The sequence below is a fragment of the Chaetodon trifascialis genome, chromosome 1, assembly GCF_039877785.1.
Source record: "Chaetodon trifascialis isolate fChaTrf1 chromosome 1, fChaTrf1.hap1, whole genome shotgun sequence".
In the NCBI taxonomy this organism is placed as follows: domain Eukaryota; kingdom Metazoa; phylum Chordata; class Actinopteri; order Chaetodontiformes; family Chaetodontidae; genus Chaetodon; species Chaetodon trifascialis.
In genome coordinates, this window is record NC_092056.1 from 6,372,949 (window position 1) to 6,392,401 (window position 19,453).

Consider the following 19,453-nt stretch of genomic DNA (forward strand, 5'->3'; position numbering starts at 1 on the left):
AATACACAAGGAAAGAGAAGGGGGGGGAAGAGAGAAAGAAATGACAGATTAGACAGCGAAGAAGAGGAGATCAAGAGATGCAGTCGTCTACTGGAGAGATACCTGTGCAAGACTTTTGGACAGAAGATGACTGACATTCAAAACTGCAGTTGGTGACAGCAGTAGGATGTTTGTCATTGTTGTTCTGTGTGTAGGTGTTCGATCCCCCAAAGGTACTTCCATGCAATGTCTTCGAGAAGTTTTTCTGCAACCTGATTCTACAGTCTTTGTCCTCTCAGACAAGCTGAGGGTGTTTGAAGGTAATGTTACTTACATTCAGCTCAGAAACGTAAAAAAAAATAAAAACTTAACTATAAGTCAGAAGCAGAACTGTCAATTTGCAGAAACGTTTCAGAAGACATGTAAAAAGTCCCCTTGGGTGATGCCGATATCTTTAGAGTTCAGTCAGAAGGGTTTCTAAAAGATATCTACAGATAAGCAAAGGACACAAAATCTATTTTCACATAACACCAGCTACACGTAACACTGTACAAGGGTGGAGAGGGTGCAGAGCCAGAGTCTGATTCACACGATGGCAGCGCTGGAAGAACATCTGATGGTAACATCTACTGCATATCAAGTACAGCTAGAGTAACATCTAAAGGAAAAGAAGGCATTCGTAGAGAGACACAGCTGAGAGAGAGACAAAGAGCAAAAGCTACTGTGAATACATGGCAGCACTACGAGCACTACGCACGCGTACTACAGAACAGCTGCTGGGACGGCATATGGCGGAGATAAAGCCAACTATAATGAACGCAGAGGACGAAATCAGAACTGCGTGGCATGTGAGCATACAGCACTGTGCATGGCAGGAGCACTGAGGCCAAGAGACTTAAGCTTCAGCAGACGACTCATTAAATAACCTTTATTCTCTTCTCTAGATTTAGCAGTTTGCTAGTTAGCCGCTATTCTCGTTATGCTAAGAAGTACCTGTGATGCTCACATGGCATTCAGTGACATAATTTCCCTCTTTGAGGATGCTTTGGTGCTGTTTTGACACAGCCTGAGCTTCACATTAACCACAGATTTTCATCATTTTGAGCATTTATTCCAAAAAAAAAATCGACCCCTAAAAATGGTGCAGCTGCAAAATGCTGTAAATTAATAACATAGGTGCAAATTAAACATCAGTAGCTGCCTTTCTATAATAAAATGAGCACAGACATTTTAGAGCTTGCATTAGTGTGAGAGCTCACCAGTCTTCTTCTGCGTGTGTCTCTTCCCAGCCTCTCTGAAAGCCACCAGGGCCCTGAAGTAGGCTCGGAGGACCGCCCAGCGGAACATGGCCGACGGGTCGATGCCCATCAGCCCACAGATGAACGCGCTCTTGCTGCTCTTCAGCAAAGCCACGATGTCCGGGCGCATGTGGTCGGTGTTCTTCTCCCTGAAGTCCTGCACGTGTGACACACAGCGGTGTTATTTTCTTACTTTGTTGGCTTCTGCCAGAGCAGTGGCTCATGTTTCCGGGCTTTGTTCACATTAAACATGAATGCAAAACAGGCAAAACACTTAAAACAAACATGTATAGCTACATTTAAGTGCACAAAAGTGCAGTTTCGGGGTAATTTAGTGTCATTTCACACACAGAGTGGGACATACAGTATATGTGCTGAAAAAGAGGAAGTTATACCGAAAAATATAAGCTCAATCTCAATTTTGCTTCTTAGCTTCCCACCCTTTCTTCCAACTTAAACAGGATTCCGCTATGGAGGATTTTTCCTGGTTGATTGTGTGTGACGGGCCAAAGCAGAGCTGCTTTCATGCCAGGAACGCCGCATACAAAAGCTCAGACCTGCACAATAGGTGAAAGGGTCCCATATCTTAATTTGATTGTGTAATATAGAAAAAGGGATTAACATGCCTCCTCGTTGTGACGTGAGATTTAACACCCGTTCCTCTCTGGCTGCACAGAAAAACACCGACAGCATCCTGTTTAGGTTTTATGTTCTGCTGTCACAGAAATACAGTTTGAATAAATGAGTGTGGGAGGTTTTAGCATATTTTGTAAGATGTATTTTATCATGTTCAGGTCTGTGTGTGTGTGTTCTGCGTTCCTGGCTGCAGGACAATAAAGTTAAAGGGTATTAGTATTATTAATAGGCGATGTTTTCACATGTTGTTTTGGACCTGAGCTGACTGTGAGGTAAAACGTATGTTTTTCTCAAAGGAGTCTGCTGGCTTTGAGCAGAGCTGTTTCTGGTTAAACAAAAAGGATTTCACTCTTTAAGAATAAGGTTTTCCTCTGTAGGGATCCTTTCCATAACGCTGTCAGACACTTAGAATAACAATCAGAGCCCATCAGTGGCAAAATCCCTTTCAGTTGACGCACTCCGACGGGCGCATTTGCACACAAGGATTACGTTTCAGACGTTGCAGCTGTTTCGCTGCTGCTGGTTGACGTGATAAACTGGACCAGTGTCAAAACTTTTTGCACCTATTCGTCATTTAGACTCCAAAATATGTAATAATAGGGCCTGGGATTAAAAAATGGAATTACCTTTTACTTTAATATGATGTCCCATAAGATTTAACAGGTTTTCTGACATCAGAAAAAATATAGCTCTTGTGTGAGAACAAGACTTTCTCTCCCACAACAAAAGCTCAAAAAGCAGAAAGTCGAAGTTGAGCTTGGTAGCTTTTTCTCTTCCCTTTCTGTTTAATCAATGACTCGATGTGGAAGCGAAGATCACACTGACCTTGACACCGTACTTGACCTTGCCAGCATAGTGTCGGATGATGAAGGCGGGCTCCATGACGGCAGGGAACTCGATGTAGCTGTTCCCCTCATGCTGCCGCTTGAACTTATCCAACAGAGTCTGGTTGGTGGCTTGAGGGAAGCTGAAATAAAAGGACAGAAGAGTTTGATTTGAAGAGCGATGGGCTTTTGCATGTGTATTGAACATGAAAACACACTGCGGGTGCACTGGTTTAAACTGTCATCATGAACACTGCAGCATAAATCACACCGAAATTGATCACAATGAATTTATGACAAGACTTTTTCCATCACAGCACTGGAAACATGGCACTTTAACGAGATCTGATCTCTAACCAGTTTTGACATTTCATTCTCTGTCGTCACAGATGGAGGATTATCATTTAAAGCTGATCTCGGCTCAGATATCCCCTTAGTCCTTTAATGCGAAGAGCCAGCAATTCTGCAGAAAATCAACAGCTTTCAGGAAGAGAAGAGGGGAAGAATGAGACACCAGGGGTTTTGGAGCGGGGTGAAACCTGAGCTACGAAAACAACACAGCCAAAGACTCTGTACTTTCCAGCTCTTCCATGTGGGAGGAATTTGATTCAGAGTCCAAATGGAGAAGAGGGGGAAATAAAGGAGGAAATATATTGTTGGGAAAAGATAGTCACAGTATAGTCATGAATCTGAAAGGATTAAATTTACTCTGCAGCTTTGAGGGGTAACTCCTTTTACACTGAATGTGATCACAAAGAATATGAGCAGAAATGTACGAATGTTTAACACGTTTGTACGCAACACTTTCCCACACAGCTGTGCAGTTATTAGTATGTTTCCTCAAGGTTGGATGGAGATTACATGCACCCTCTGATTTAAGTGTTAAGAGCATAAAAGATGAGTTTTTCTGAGGCCTCATGCCCCCCTGCTGTAACAGGCCCCTGTTCAAACTGCCCTGCGTGCGCATGACCTCATCTGTTGTCATTATACAAGCTTCATATTTTCATTCACTGCCTCCTACAGTGACCAGCGTACCAAGCTGATCCGTGGTGGGAGCTCTCGTCCGACTGAAAACAATGTTCATATTGCTCTTTGCAGCAGTTTTAATACTGCAAATGTTTGTTGAGAAACCAAAAAAAAAACACAAAAGAGTGACAAACAATGATTTATTCGCTTGTAGAAGCTGGAGTTAAAGCTCTGATGTCGCCTCCTGTCGGCAGCATGTGTGCATCACTCGCTGTGAACTCTAATAATCACACAAAAGTATTTGGTTACAATGGACCGCGAAAACCTCTTTCATTCATTTTTGGCCACTAGGGGGCATAAGAAGTCCAAAACAAGCTGGATGACATACTGTCGTCTAATGAAGCTAGTATGAGACAGAAGTAAGAATTATATCCATCTTTGTCTTTAGATGTGAAATATTCATCCTTCTTTACCAGCCGGTCACTCAGTCTGTCTGCCATCACACCAAAACAAAGAGCTGAAAGGGGCTAAAAGGTCAAAGGTTCCCTGCTGGAGTCAAACAGGGGAAATCACAGCTATATGATACGTCTTAACGGTTCAACTGTCAGGATGTCTTCCAGCTTTTACTTTAACCTGCCAGAAGCTCGTGATGAAGGAAAATAAAATGAAGCAGACGCACTTGCACTCTTCGTCCAGTAGGTGGAACAGCGCTGTGGGCTTCTTGCTGATCAGGTTAATGCAGCCTGTGTTGTCGATGTAGTCAATGTTGTGCCAGCTGATGCCCTCGGCTCTGTATTCCTCCTGCAGAGACACAAACAGAGAGCTCAGAGTCAGTGACACCTTCAGTCATACTTTGCTTCCACGCATTGTTATTTGAGCATCCCAGCAGCTCTCTCTGTGAGCCAGGAGATGCACACAGCACGGCAAAGACAAAATCTGCATAAAGATATGAATTATCAAAGTGCAATGATAACTGGTCCTGTGTGGGTCGGGCTGCTGTTTGAAATACTTCAATCAAAGCATCAACGCTGCGAGTACACATGCTTTCATGTTGTCTGGCTCACTCGTCACATCCTGCCCGGCCTCTTGGCGGTTTAACAATGAGAGAAGCATTCAGAGCATCTATCAGTGTTCCTCCTCATGCATGTTATTTTCCTGCATTCCTGGGAAAGAGATTTAACCAATAAGGACGTTAATCCAGAGGAGGTTTAACACAAAAACACTCAAATTTCCTTTTGTCTTTCTCTCCTGCGACCCAAAAGTTAAAAATAAAGTGAATTACTGTGTCTTCCTCTGCTACCTGTGGGAAGAAGATCCTTTTAGTATTAAATAACAGAGCCTGACATTTGACTTTTTATTAAGATTACAACAGCATGACATTATCATTTTCTAACACTTCTTTCTTTTGCAATGAATTTTTAGCACTTGCTGAACTTTTTGAAAACAAACCACCTGATCGCCGTGTTTTTGAGACGTATTCTTGAGTTATATAGGACAGAGACGGTGTTCAGGAAAGATAACCATTTGGCTTTAACTGTGACAGAAACATTTAAAGGAGGAAAAAGAGTCAGTTGTGGGATAATTGTCGCTCATCGCACAATATAAGATCAGTAATGTCAGTTACACAGAAATACTTAGATTTAATAAAGGCTTCCTACATTAGCCACCATCTGTTTCCCTTCTTTCCTACAAATATTGATGTCCGTATGTATTTGTATTGATTTGTCCTTTATTTGTGCCCCACACACACTCTGTCATGTTTTTCCTGTTTGGAAAAATCAGTTGACAAAAGAAATAACAAGGTATAAACAAAAGTGAATTATTCCTTTATTTGATTTACAGTACATGTGCAGTGTCATCTGTGTAATCCTGTCAAGTTTAATGTCGGACTGCAAACCAAATTTCCTCCAGGATCATAATGAAGCTAAAGCTACAGATCACGTCTGTCATTTCATCCATTCACAACATAAACATCTCAACACATGATCGTTATCTTTGACGGCGTAACTCACTAGAGGTTCTTCCTCGTGTCCTTTAATAAGGCCTGACACACTGTAGCTGGGAACGATAAAACAGACACCTGTGCAATATAATCCAACACACCAGCACTGGAATAAACATTATAATATTCAATTTGCGTGTCAGATGGGTGCTGACTCAACCCTTTGGTAATCACTAAGCTGTGGTTTGTGGGTTGTGCTGTGTTGTATTGGACTGTAGTACACTGCACATGATACCATATCCACCCCCGCTACATGCCTTTAAATTATCCTCCAATAAGTGCTGTGACTCACTCTTATTTTGACTCAAGCAACAAGAAAAGAAACAGTATCTTGTCTCCAAAAAGTGCTGAATCAGCTTCTACGCAACCTCTCTGCAGAGTGTTTCATATTACTTTACGGTTTGTGTTTACGGTGTTTCAGTAATTTAAGAAGGAGAACCCAGATCTTTAATGAAAGGAAAAATAGCAGTACCACTGTAAAAATACTCTGTTACAAGTGAAAGTCCTCTTTTGTAAGTAAAAGTGCAGAAGTATTACCATCAAAATATACTGATGGTATATTAAAAAAGAAAAATAAAAAAAAATCCGTTGTGCTGCAAAGCCCAAAGTCCACGCCAAAGGGACAAAGAACACAACTCCTCAACTGCCTGAAACGCAGAAGTCTACATGCAGCAGAGCGCCACCTCCAGCTCGGCGACCACCCTCCACCCAGGTGACCGTCCCACCCACCTCGCTGTCTGCTGCTGTTATTTGAAAATGTGAACGGTAACGTTCAGAGTGCAGCGACCAATTTCTACTTTGTTGGCAGCACGAACACAAGTCCTTCCTCTGCTCCCCCCATCTGAGGATAGATGCAGTGGATTAACTTTATTTTTGATGGAAATGTGGCAGAAATCTCCCCACAAGGGAGGGAGGGAGGCCTTAAGGAGGACTGGAGCTAGAAGAGGCAGAGAGAAAAGCGGTGGAGCAGCAGACAGTATGAGACGTTAAAGCATGTAACCAGTAGAAAAGTAAAAGTACTCATTTTGCAGAATGGACAATTTCAAGAATAATGTGTAAAATCTCTGGATTATAATGAGTGATGCATTAATGTTGCAGCTGTTAAAGGTGGAGCTAGTTTAAATGACTTTAGAAACTGCCGGGTAGTTTAATACATAACAACACGTCAAAATTTCTTAGCTGATTTACATTTTTCATTCAGAATCTGAATCTGCAGAGTAACTAGTTACTGATGTTGGCAAATAAATTGTAGTGGAGTAAAAAGTACTACTGGCTTCCAAAATGTAGTGCAGTAGAGGTAGAAAGTAGCATAAAATGGAAATACTAAAGCAGTGGTGGAATTTAAAGTACAGTACATTTACTCTAGACTGGACTTAAGTTTAATTTTGTGGTACTTGTACTGTACTTGAGCACTGTTATTTTATGCTACATTATACTTTTACTCCAGTACATTTCAGAGCTCTGTCTCTACTTCAACCAGCTGTAATGTCAAAGTACTTCTGACATGTTTGTGCATCAATGATAATGGTAATGCAATATAATGATTCAACACTGATGAAGCCGATTCTGACATGTGAATACTTTTTACTTGATGTGAGTAGATGATTTGAACACTTGTTCCACTGCTGATTGAGACCAACATGTTGGATTAGTATCAGATTAATATAAAGGGTGCACGTCTGAAGGGGGCTTTATTTACGAGATCTTCATAAATTATTCAGTGAAACAGAGAACTGAGGTCTAATAAGTGACGAATGTGTGCGTTGTGCTTGCCGTGTTTGTCATGTACACAGGGATTTACGTTCTGCATAGCTGAGACAGAGGAGCAAAGACAGGAAGTCTGAATTTACCATCAATCCTTACACTTTCTACCACGGAAATCCTCCTTCTCACCGTCATGCTAACAGATTTTAAAGTCACATAAAGGCTGTTGTACCATCTCAGATGAGCCAAATTCAGTCTGAAGTCAACCTGACAATTATTGTAACTGCAGTTAAGATCAATAAATACCCTTTATTAATCCCACAGCAGAGAAATATGCAGTCTTACAGCAGCAAAGGGGATAGTGCAATAGTAAGAAGGATCATTACAAAAAGTAATAATTAAACAACAAATCATAGTAATATTCTCTTTTTCCATCTCATATCTTTCAACAGTGTGATTACTGACAGGGAGGTTGTTAGAAAAGGTCGGAAAATAGAGCCAAAGAAGAAAATAAGTACTATTCCTCCTTTAAATGACCATCAATGTGCCCTTAAGCAAACCGCTTCGCTCCAAACCGCTCCAGCAGAGTGACTCATGGGTCGAGAGATGAATGGAAATATACTGTAACTGTAGACGAGGGTGTGAAGCTGGCTTCAGCGGAAATATGAAGCATGCCAGCTCTCGGTCAAACTATCCTGGTTGAATCATTTTCAGAGGCTTTCAGGCTGCCTCAGTGGCGTACATCGATTTTTCCGCACACAGCTAATGCTTCCCTGTACCTCGGCCATTACGAATCCTAACCGCTCCAGTTTCCTCTGATCGACTCTTTGGTGCGGTTTGAATCATCTCTTATCATATCAAAACTGTGTTATCTGTGTTCACAGAACGAGCTGAGAACTCGAGAAAAATGTGGATTTTATTCAGATAAAACGCAGCATGTCTGATAAAAACAATGTGGCACAAAAACTGTAGCGACACTTTGATCCATGGAAAACATTAGCAATCAATACATAACACATTTACTGATCATTTCACAGAGGACATGCAGAGGAAGTGCATGTCATGGAAGTCAATATGTTTTAAAGCAAAGTGTCAGGGCTGGTTCAACACATGTGGCTACATCGACAGCGCAAGGCCTGAGGTGCAGTCGAGTCAAACGTCCAGCTGACTTCTGTCCTTCGCAGCTCGCAGTGACTTCAGTTTGGCCGGACAGCTGAATGTGTGCATGATGTGTATCCCGTGTGTCTACCCATCAGGAAGTAGATGCACATCAGCTCTGTCCTTATCTGATCGAGTGGTTCTTCACTATGGGGTTTTTAACCTTCTGACAAAACACTCAATGACAAAACATCTGCAAACACACACAGACACACACGCTGTGTATGACAGCAGGATTTAAAATAAGGCCTACAAAGCAAATAGTGCTACTGCTGGTCCCATTCTACAGTGTCTTCTACAGTCTTTATCCAGAGAAAATCAGTCTGTCCTCTAGACCCCCGAAAAGCTGAGAAAACTCTGTGACGTTCTGTGGACACCATGTTCCCATGTTCGCCCTTCCTTTTCTGGGTTTAAACACATTTTTTAATTTTGTGAAGGGTGTTAAATTCCTCTTAAATAAAAGGAAGAAATGAGTAATGGATGGCATCAAGACAAAAGCAATCTCATCACAAAATACTACAAGTCCAACGCAGAGAATAAAACACAGGCTGCCTTCCAAGACGAGAACACTTTGGCAGCTGTTTTGCTCAAGGCTACATCTATCATGACCTGGATTAGTGCGGCGGCCAGCAGCACAGGAAGTACTGCAGTAAGTAAATACTGGAAGCTGAAGTCTGCCGCTGAACCACTTCAACACGCAGTATGTCGCTTCTGCCACTAGGGGTCTCTCATTCAAAACAATAACAAAAGACGTAGTTTGATGACATCGTGAAGTAGCGTCATGGGATCGTGGGAGTTGTTGTCTTCGTTGATAAACAACTTCCATTGCCTATGAAAATCTTTCTGACGTGACTCCGGTAGAAATGTTGGTGGACAAGATAAAGCATTGAAGTTTCATTCACGCTACGTGTAGTTATGATCGCCGACTTCCTTCCTCGCTCTCTGACACATCATCTGGTGTTTCATGTGTTTCCTCTGAAGCAACCAGAGGGGGCATGACGCCAAATGTGACACACTGTTACCTTAAATAAAATCAGGTATTTCTCTGGGTTTGAACATTGTTGGAAACAATTTGGATAATGTAAGTAACCGGCTCAAGAAAATATATAATATTGGATATCTGTGAAAAGGTGTTTTTAGGCATTTTAATGCTGAAATGTTCCATATTATACCTTTAAAGATACTACAGATTAAAGTTTTGAATGGTCTGATCCCAAATATTTTATAACAAGTAACAAGTATTGCAAGAAAGGAAGGGAAAAGAGACAGTTAAAAGAAACGTTTGGAGGCAAAGGAAGCACTGACGGACTGACTGACGGACTGACGGACTGACTGACTGACTGACTGACGGACTGACGGACTGACTGACTGACTGACTGACGGACTGACGGACTGACGGACTGACGGACTGACTGACTGACTGACTGACGGACTGACGGACTGACTGACTGACTGACTGACTGACTGACTGACTGACTGACTGACGGACTGACGGACTGACTGACTGACTGACTGATGGACTGACTGACTGACTGACTGACTGACTGACTGACTGACTGACTGACTGATTGGGTGCTTAAAGCCTTGCACATTGTACATTTATATATATTTTTTCAAACAATAAAAAAAGCATCTGTGGATAAAGCTTGTGTAAATGTCACGTTCATGTCTGCATGCTTGGCAGCTTGTTTGCTTTACGCAGCTTTGAGACTGTAATTCTGGGGCGATTACTTAAAGCCATCAGATCATCTGAAGAGCAAATGTGACAAGTCCTTAATCTACAGCACAATAATTCTGTACTTCACTTACCTTTACCTGCAAAACAAAGAAGCCTTTGAAGTCTCACCTCATGACATAAATCTACAGTCTTGGCATATTTATGACACGGGGATAAGAGCGGATTTGTGAACACGGAGTGAGGCCGCAGTCCTTCATGTCTTGGTGTAATTCAAGACCTGAATGAAAGCCCCTCAAACATGTCAGGGCAGGCAGCTGATTCAGTCAAACCCAAAGTAAACACAATGTTTAAATCTCACAGATCATGACTTTAAAAAGCCCTTTGAAGTTAATCAGCTCACTTAAGAGAACATACATCCTCAGCCGGGGTGGTCACAGGCATCGAGTCATACAGCGGTCAGCTTCAACGCCAACCCTGTTGCATAATGGGATGGAGAACTCCTCCATTGTTTCAGCGTCATTGTAACGTATGTGCACTGCGAGGCATGATAAGAATGAGGCGTTTCCTTGGAAATGGTCACAGCCGAAGAACTTAAGCGGGTAAATGTGTTATAACAACAGCTGAGTCATACAGTAGCCCAGAAGTTCAGCTCCCGGTTAAAAGCCTTAAATAGGAGGCCACTTCCTCTGAGCTGTCCACCCCCTGAAGACAGGACATCAAAGAGACGTCTTACCTGTTCAAGCTTGAAGATGTGCTGGTTGAAGTAGTGCTGCAGACGCTCGTTGGCGAAGTTGATGCAGAACTGCTCGAAGCTGTTGTTCTCATAATCCTCAAAACCAAAAATGTCGAGCACTCCAATGGACAAGATCTGACAGACAAACACAACACGCAGAACATCTGTCACTCGAAAATGATGCTTATCAATCATGCTTTTGGTTCCTGGAATTCCTGCATATCATCGTTATGTCGACCACCGGCCAGCTTACATCACTTCAGAGTTCCTATTGGCGTGCAATGCAAACAGAAAGAAGCTTTTACAGGTATGTTGTCTCCATTGGTCAGTTCCTCAAACGGAGTACAGGTAATTAACTAATCGACCTGACAGTTAATATTTTGAGATTTTCTCTATAAATAATTTGAGATCTAATTGATGCAGTTTAACTCTACAGCACTACACATGATTTTAACAGAAGACGTGTGTGTTGTCCTACCTTGGTGGTCTCCACCAGGTCCTTGACGTTGAGCAGAGCGTGGTTGATCCTGAAGACGATCCAGTCAAACAGAGCACTGTACAGGGACTTGGCCATGGAGTCTCGCACCGTGCCGGCCTGGAGGTGGATTACGAAGGGACAAGGATGAGGGATACAGCTGTTTCCAAGCACAGTGTTCTACGAGAGACACTAATTTATTAAATAACGTCATTTTATCCCCCACAAACAAATGAGAAACATGTTAGTGAGCTTTGAGCTGCTGGCGGGTGTAACTTTTGCAGCTTCCCCCTGCTTCCAGTCTGTACAGATGTGAGAGCGGTATTGCTCTTCTCGTCTATCTCTCAGCAAGAAAGCAACTAAGCATAATTCCCCAAACGTCCAAGTATTCCATTAACTTTCTGATGCTTATTTATGCAGAGCCAGAGGTTTGAATCCAGCATTTAAGGTGCCAACTTGCTGTTTGATACAACTCCAGATATCATTCCTCCATCCCCCGCTCGAGCTCATCGTTCCACACAGCTGTATTACACATTAGAGCTTGGCCTTGTAACACTGCACTTTTGTATAAACCCAGCATGAAAAAAGAGACAACACTGGCCCAGTTTGAGAGAAGTTACTACAAAAGCTCTCAAGTTGTGCAGACAGTTTTATTTCTCCTTCACAACCAAACATTTCTTGTGTAAATCACGTCCTCTGTGCTGTCAGTAGCTGGAAAATGCATAACGTGCTATCCTAAAAGGTAAAAATCAGGCAAACAGGGCAAACTAGATGATCTCTCTAGTGCCGACTTTCTGTACTGAAACCCTGGCACACGTTACAGACATGCTGGCAAACTGCACTGTGTCACAGCAGGACGTCCCTGAGCCATTATTAAAGTCATTAGGCAGCCTAACACTCATCAGGTTGACTCATGAGATCTGGCAATCCGATCCGAGTATGGCACAGTGTCATCTGCCAGGCTAGGATGCTGAAACGTCAGGCATGTCCTCATGGAAACATGAGCTTTAATAGATGATATTCAAACGGCAAACATGAAATATTTAGAAGACGGAGAAGTTGTCTTCTTGTGTCGCGTTAGTTAGAATCATATCCATAAACTTTATGTTGTGTGCTGGATCAACTTTGGGCACGTTTTCATAAACACAGAGATTATCTGACAAACGCTTCCTCGTCAAATTATTGAGGAAAACTTTCTAATTCACGTATCCGCTGGAAAGATTTGACCTTGCTGCAGCAAAGGTGAGCCTTGGTCTTCAGAGACAAAAATAAGCCATGAAGTGGCCACTCAAACTTAAAATTCCTCAGTTTCTAAATAATTAACCAGGATATTTTTAGCAGCCTCAGACCGAATATGCCTTCCTTGAATCGGACAGATAGCATTTTGAACTGCACACATACTGTGGTCTAATGACCCATAAGCTTTTCATTATTCAGAGGAAGCTGAACTTAAAACATTCAGAGGGAAACAGCCTCATAACTCTGACCAAACGGACGAAACTCATTAAACGAACGCTCACATTTCTTTGAGGTTTTCAAGTGTATGATTTCAGTTAACAGGGGATGAGATTGTTGTGCCTGTTAGAGCAATATTTACACAGAGACCACCCAGCGCACTACCCAAACAATCACTGTTTGTTCATACGAAAATGGCTCCTAAATATCTAACGCGCCATTATGAGGGCTGTTGGCGTTTTGAAGGGAATGTGTGTAACGAGCCACCATCTTCTGAGGGAGTCTGTGGTAAAACACTGCAGAGACTGTTTCCCTGAGTGAATGTTACATGAAGTTGTATGGGAAAAACAAGACTTACAGCATGTGCGCAAGCAAATATTTAACATTTGACATCACTAGAACGTGAAATAATTGTGCATCCTGACAGAAGCTAACAGTCTGCGTGCATTACAGTGTCTGCATGTGTAAAAGCAGCTTCATTCAAACGGACGGGCGCGTCACATCCACACTGTTCCCTCTTCTCTTCTCAGGCGGCTCTCATCTACAGACCGTGACGCTTGTTTGTTTTCAGAGTAGGGGTCCCAATGAAAACTGTGGAGGGACTTGAAATGCCTTCCGTTCTCTCCAAACAGAGTGAAGGACTGTGTGCATGTGTGTTTCTGAGAGTGCGTCGGCGTGTTCGTGTGTGTGTGTGTGTGTGTGTGTGTGTGTGTGTGTGTGTGTGTGTGTGTGTCCGTGGGCTGAAAGCTGCAGAGACACACGGAGCAGGAGGGAGATCCGGTGCTGGTGCACACTGTCCTGTAAACATGGCAGGGTCAGGCTGAAGAGACGAGCTGGCAAAATGCCCTCAGTCGCACTACTGAGTATGATAATTCATCCAAGCTTTAAAAAGTCGAGTACAAACTACAGTATCCAGTATACATCATTTAACATCACAACATCACACACCCGATGTCCTGGCCCTGCTGCGTTCGTCATGTTTTAATATTTTGCTTATATCCACGACATATGTGCAAATATCCTGTGCAGCACTACATATTTCTTCTGCTGTGTCATGTAATTTCTACTGTACCACTTTAGTTTATACAATGTTGTATATAATGTACATATATACATAGTTAACAGATAAACACTTTAATACAACCTGTGGACTGTTAAAAAATAATCAAACACATTTCAACACATTTTGTTGGTAGATAGACAGTTTCTCTGAACGTCCTGTGAAGATTATCCAAAGGCAGAGTGTAATACTTTCAGCTACTGTTACTGTACTGTGTGTGTTTGTAGGACAGAATACTGTGACGCTCAAATGCTACTGCCGATCAAACTTCACAGACAGCAAAATGTTCCAGACATGATTTTTGTTTTGTGAATTGTTCTTGGAGCTGTTGCACAATTAGTTAATTTTGGTTGCATAGCAACAAATAAACAACAAAACAAACACAATACAGCAGTTACGTGTACTCATATTTAAAGTTTTTTAGTTATTTACACTCTGGAAGTGAGGGTGCATGAACATACAATAGGTAATGATCACTTTGGAAAGGTGGAAATGCAGCAGCACTACTGATGACAGAAGGAGTTAGAAGCAAGTTAACTTGCTTTTCACCTGAAAGGACTTTTACGAACGGGGAGGTTTGAGTTTATTTCTGCTGTAGTTCTAAAATTTTAATATGGAGGTTTATGGGGATTGACTCGCTTTTGGAGCCAGCCTCAAGTGGCCATTTGAGGAACTTCAGTTTTTGGCAGTTCAGCGTTGCCTTCATTTTTCAGCTCCAGAGGATGCTGCTTGGTACTTACATTTCTAAATGCACAGTTTAATATTGCACAGCAGTATGACAACAGTCTCACCTCAGACAGTTTGTAAGGAACAATCAGCTTCTCTCCGACAGTCACCGTCTTCCGTGTTGTCAGAGCTTCAAACAGCATCTCTTCTTTGACCTGGTCATGGCAGCGAGAGAAAAAGTGGAACGAGTTAAGCCTGCACTGAATAGATGAAAAACCCTTCATTCAACAGAATCCTGTATCATCACAGAGTTTTGACTTGTTCAAAAGAAATCTGACACTTTCCAATCGAGTCATATCTGACAGTGTTTCAGTGCTTTAGGGTGACAGCCTTGAATTAGTGCCTTTAAAATTCAGTTATTAAAAAATACACTACTGATTACGAGGATAATGTCCAACTGTCACTGTCATGTAAATATTAGGTCTACAGGCTCCTTTATGTGGACTTCGTCACTCTTCATCCTACGTCACCTGGGGAGGGGTGTAAACAGCTGCTGTGTGATAATTCTCACCTAAGTGCAAACATTTGATCTTAATTTATGTCATATTTCATTATTTTGACACTGTGACAAGTCCTTTTTGGTGTTATAGGGTAATAAAAACAAGAAACACAGTCAGAGCAGGTGCATCATGTTACACAGCTCCTAACAGCACTGCGCTGTTACCTCCAGCAGCTCTGAGACGACAGGCAGCATCTCTAGGTTACAGATGTCGATCGAGTCGTCCCTGTAGGTTTTCCTCTTGTAGCGGATGTTGCCCAGGTGAAGGATGGCCGACAGCAGGGAGAAGATCCTGAACAACAATTCAGGAAACGTTTAAGAGATGTCGCACTGAAAAACACTGGAACTGGAGCTGCAAACTGAAATTCATATTATGGTACTGGTGGTGATGATGACTTGAACATGTGGTGAGCAGCAAGGCTGAAGTGAAGGAGACTTTATTAGGTACTGTGTAGAGTGGCCCCAAATCTGTCACTTGGGACCATTTCAGTTAAAGCTGTCATATTTTATCACACACTCATTGCGGTCGTGTGTGTGTGTCACTCACTGTTTGCGTGTGGCAGGAAGGAAGCCCACCATCTCCATGGCCAGCTGAAGTCTCTCAAAGTCATGCTTCAGGTCTTCTCCTTCCACTGTGAAGCAGTCCTGCAAAAAAAAAAAACCAGCAATGGGATGTTATCAGGCCAGCAGCAGCAGCTGTTCCGACACACCGGCCTGGATGCCAAACGAGCAAATGTCAAGTCACTGTGAAGGTTTTAGATGGACTTACTAAAGACTGTTGACACACATAGTTCCCAAATGTTTTCAGTGTTTACAGAGTGTTCAGCAAAGATGCTTAAAATAGTTTTGGAGTTTACTTTGCAGCTGAAACAAAGAACAGCCGAGTGGCCTGAAAGCAGACAAAATGAATGAGTCATGCTAAAATAAGCTATCATTAAGAAGCTTGGCGGTCAAGCAGAACAGCAACACTCCAGTCTGATGTGCAGAGCGCATAGTGAACAGCAGCATGTGCAGCTTCTGCTCATGTAGTGGAAAAACTGGCCTGGCTTCCCCCTTAAAACCAATCCACAGAAATTTGGCAAGCTGGCAAAAGGGCCGAGAAGAGCAGCAATTTATGGGTTTTCCTGCGTTTGAGTGATGGACGACAAGCTGAACTAGCAGAGAGGAGGCACGGGAGGAGCTTGTTTTGATGCAATGACAGTGATGTGTGCAGACAGGCACTTAAAGGCACAAATTCACATAAGCAAGTGCACATTTTACACAGTACATGTAATACATGTGAAGTGCAGATCTTACTGACAGCACAAAGAGACCAGAAAAAACAAAACAAAGCATCAAAATACCGAATTAAATAACAGAAATATTATTCGGCAACCACATGCACATTAGAAAGAGTAAACTTGTGGATAAATCTGGATCTGGATTAGTTGTTTATGACAAGTGGAAGAGCCTTTCCCAGACTGCGAGCACATGCTTTGATCTAACTGCATAACTACACAGTCTTTCACTACATACACCCTCCGTAATGTGAGGTCTGCTTTTTGCTTTATGGGCTCATTCCACTATGGCTGCCATAATTATCACATACCAAGGCCTCAGAAAGACAAACACTCCAAACATGAGACTCACACTTAGACCAACGTGCCTCCTTCTTGCCGCCCTCGCTCTCTGCTTTCATGGCAGAAACTCACACTGACCTATTAGTGACTCTGGTGTTACATTTCCATGGCAGGGAAATATACATTTATCTTAAAAAAAGCTGCTCTAACTTCGATTTCTTTCCAGTGAAAACAATCTGTCAGCGCAGTAAAAAGGTGTTTGAGGAGTCCAGATGTTGTAAATGAAACATAAAAACATTAAAAAATCATCATAATCATTACAACACATCAGTTTGGAATAATATTTCCTTTGCCTACATGTAATAACATAGTCGTTTTCCATGCTGTGAAATATATTGTTCCTAATATAGACCATTGCTGCAGGGTGAATAAGTCACTGCATATTTACAGTTTTTTCTATTCACTAACATAAACATAAACTACATTAAGCATCTCACAGTATTATCAGCATTCAAAATACAGTTAACTTGCTAAGATAGAAAGAGTTTATTAATCCAGTACAACTCAAGCTGTTACAAACACGTGTTAACAAACAGAAACCTTAAGCCCACCACAAAAAAAAAAACAAAACACAGATCACAGAAGACTTTTTTGATCGTTGACGACGGACGCTCCCTCCCACACACCTGTCTACAACAAGCTGAAGGTGTGCATGAGCTTGTACAGTGAGTCATTCAATCACAGCGTGATCTGAATCAGATCCAGTGAATGAGCGGTGAGGGTGTGTCTTTGGGCAAATAACTTGTGGCAACCCAGAGGTATAAGCATGTAAATATACTGCAGCTCAGCCACTAACTAGCCGGTGAACAATGGGGCACGTCTCAGTCACAAAGACTCGCACGTATCATGGCTGCAATCCATCATGTGCTATTCAGGCCATTTTTGCACAGATGCAGTCGAATGATGGTTGTAGAGAGAAGCCTCGCTCACTCTTTAACTTGTGGCTATAACGAGTCAATTGTCCCTCATCTACACACTAACACTTGCATTTGCTGGACGGATTCATTAAGTCTTTTGATTGCTGCCAAGTGCCTCCTGACACGAGCCTTTGCCAAATGTCATTCAGTTAATTTTAATATAAATTTTACATAAAGCCTGGCAACAAACTCCAGTATTAACTGATCCAGGTCTTTGAGACATGCACAGCTATGGTACAGTAATACAGTGCGGGAGTCGCGCCTTCTACTCTGGTTTTTCTGGAACTTAGTGAGGTCTTCCACATGGAGGATTTCAAGAAAACACTGCACTGTCAATGATCAAAAAAGTCACACAGGTTACAGCAACACGGGCAGCTACAGTGGCCAGGATATGACTAGACATACCAACATAGCTCAGAGAAGCGGCACAACAGGGAAAAGCAAAAACAAACACAGCTAAAATAAACACCCAACCCAAACCGAACCAGGAAATATCCAAAAGCAACAAAATGAGCAGAGGAGGGGGAGGGCAGGGAGAGGGTGGGCAACAGTGCAGGGAAGGTTTGGCTTGAGCTGCAAGTGCTCAGGTGACTGAAAATCTACTTGTTGACGTTTCTCCGACACGTACAGACAGACGGACAGTACAGACACAGCTGCGGCACAGATACTGACCGGTTCACTCTCACAGTAACTGTCCCAGTGCAGTTGGTGGGTTGACTTTGTCATCTGGAAACGTTAAGGCAGAGTCCACAGGGGGGCGAGGTTACGGTTAGACAGCAGCATTCCAACGACAACACATACTGTAGACTCAAACATGTACACAGATTTATGCGCAGCGGACAGCGATGGAAGGACGTGCTGTTAAGACGCAAGCAGGGGCTGAACTTCGCAGCTCTGTTCATCACATACAACACGTACAAATACACTGATGACAGAGACGAATGCAAGCAAGAAGCACTCACAGACTTGAAACAATAACCACGTGTCATGATCGAACACATGAGGTCATTAAAGCAGCGTCAGAGGGAGAAGAATGAGAGCGGCACATTTGTAACACACATGCACATTAAAGATTCAGAATGAGTGATTGGCTTAACGGTACAGATGACCATCTTTTGAAGCATACCAGGAGTTTTTATGATTGATTTCCTACATTCCAGGAAGTCACGGATATCCGCTCATGTACGTGTAAAGCCAACTTGCAGACTCTTTAAAGTTGAGATATGAAATCTATTACAGCATGCAACCTCTGTTTTGTGTTAAAGTTAGACCTGCAATGCACGATGTTCCAGTTTGTAAGCTGGAAGTGTTTTAAAATTCTTCTGCAGGTCTGAAAAACTGAAAACTTTGCAATAAATTAACAGAATCACGTGATCCTTTTTACGCAACATCCCTGTCTGCCTGTCTACACCTTCTGGGTTTTTTTTTTTTTTCTAAACCATATCTTATCAATGCAAAGCATTTTGGCAGCCAGCAAGACTCAGACAGGGTGTCCTTAAATGCACCACCTATGAGACTCTTGTTTATAACTGCAGGATCACACAATGCTAATGTAACGGACTGAAGTTAAGAGGACTGACATTGATAAATTTCAAATTTCAAGCATCTGAAGAAAGTTTCAAGTCTCTGCAAAATCATTTTAATTCAGAATTCAAATGAATTAATCAGGAAATCAACATAAAATCTTCTGGCTTGCTTTGGACATTGGCAAGTTAAATGTACAT

The 19,453-nt window shown here is 42.3% G+C and overlaps 1 protein-coding gene across 1 annotated transcript in view; it reads right to left on the reverse strand.

The window, feature by feature from the left end:
• myo9aa (myosin IXAa) overlaps positions 1-19,453 on the reverse strand; it is a 102,322-nt gene that overhangs the window by 26,544 nt on the left and 56,325 nt on the right. Inside the window, exons 6-14 of the mRNA XM_070970976.1 lie at positions 18,402-18,455; positions 15,741-15,838; positions 15,359-15,485; positions 14,760-14,849; positions 11,457-11,573; positions 10,979-11,113; positions 4,383-4,504; positions 2,739-2,880; positions 1,239-1,434 (exon numbers count right to left, since the gene is read on the reverse strand). Of these exons, the coding sequence (XP_070827077.1) occupies positions 1,239-1,434; positions 2,739-2,880; positions 4,383-4,504; positions 10,979-11,113; positions 11,457-11,573; positions 14,760-14,849; positions 15,359-15,485; positions 15,741-15,838; positions 18,402-18,455 (1,081 nt within the window). The remainder of the gene's footprint in view (positions 1-1,238; positions 1,435-2,738; positions 2,881-4,382; positions 4,505-10,978; positions 11,114-11,456; positions 11,574-14,759; positions 14,850-15,358; positions 15,486-15,740; positions 15,839-18,401; positions 18,456-19,453) is intronic.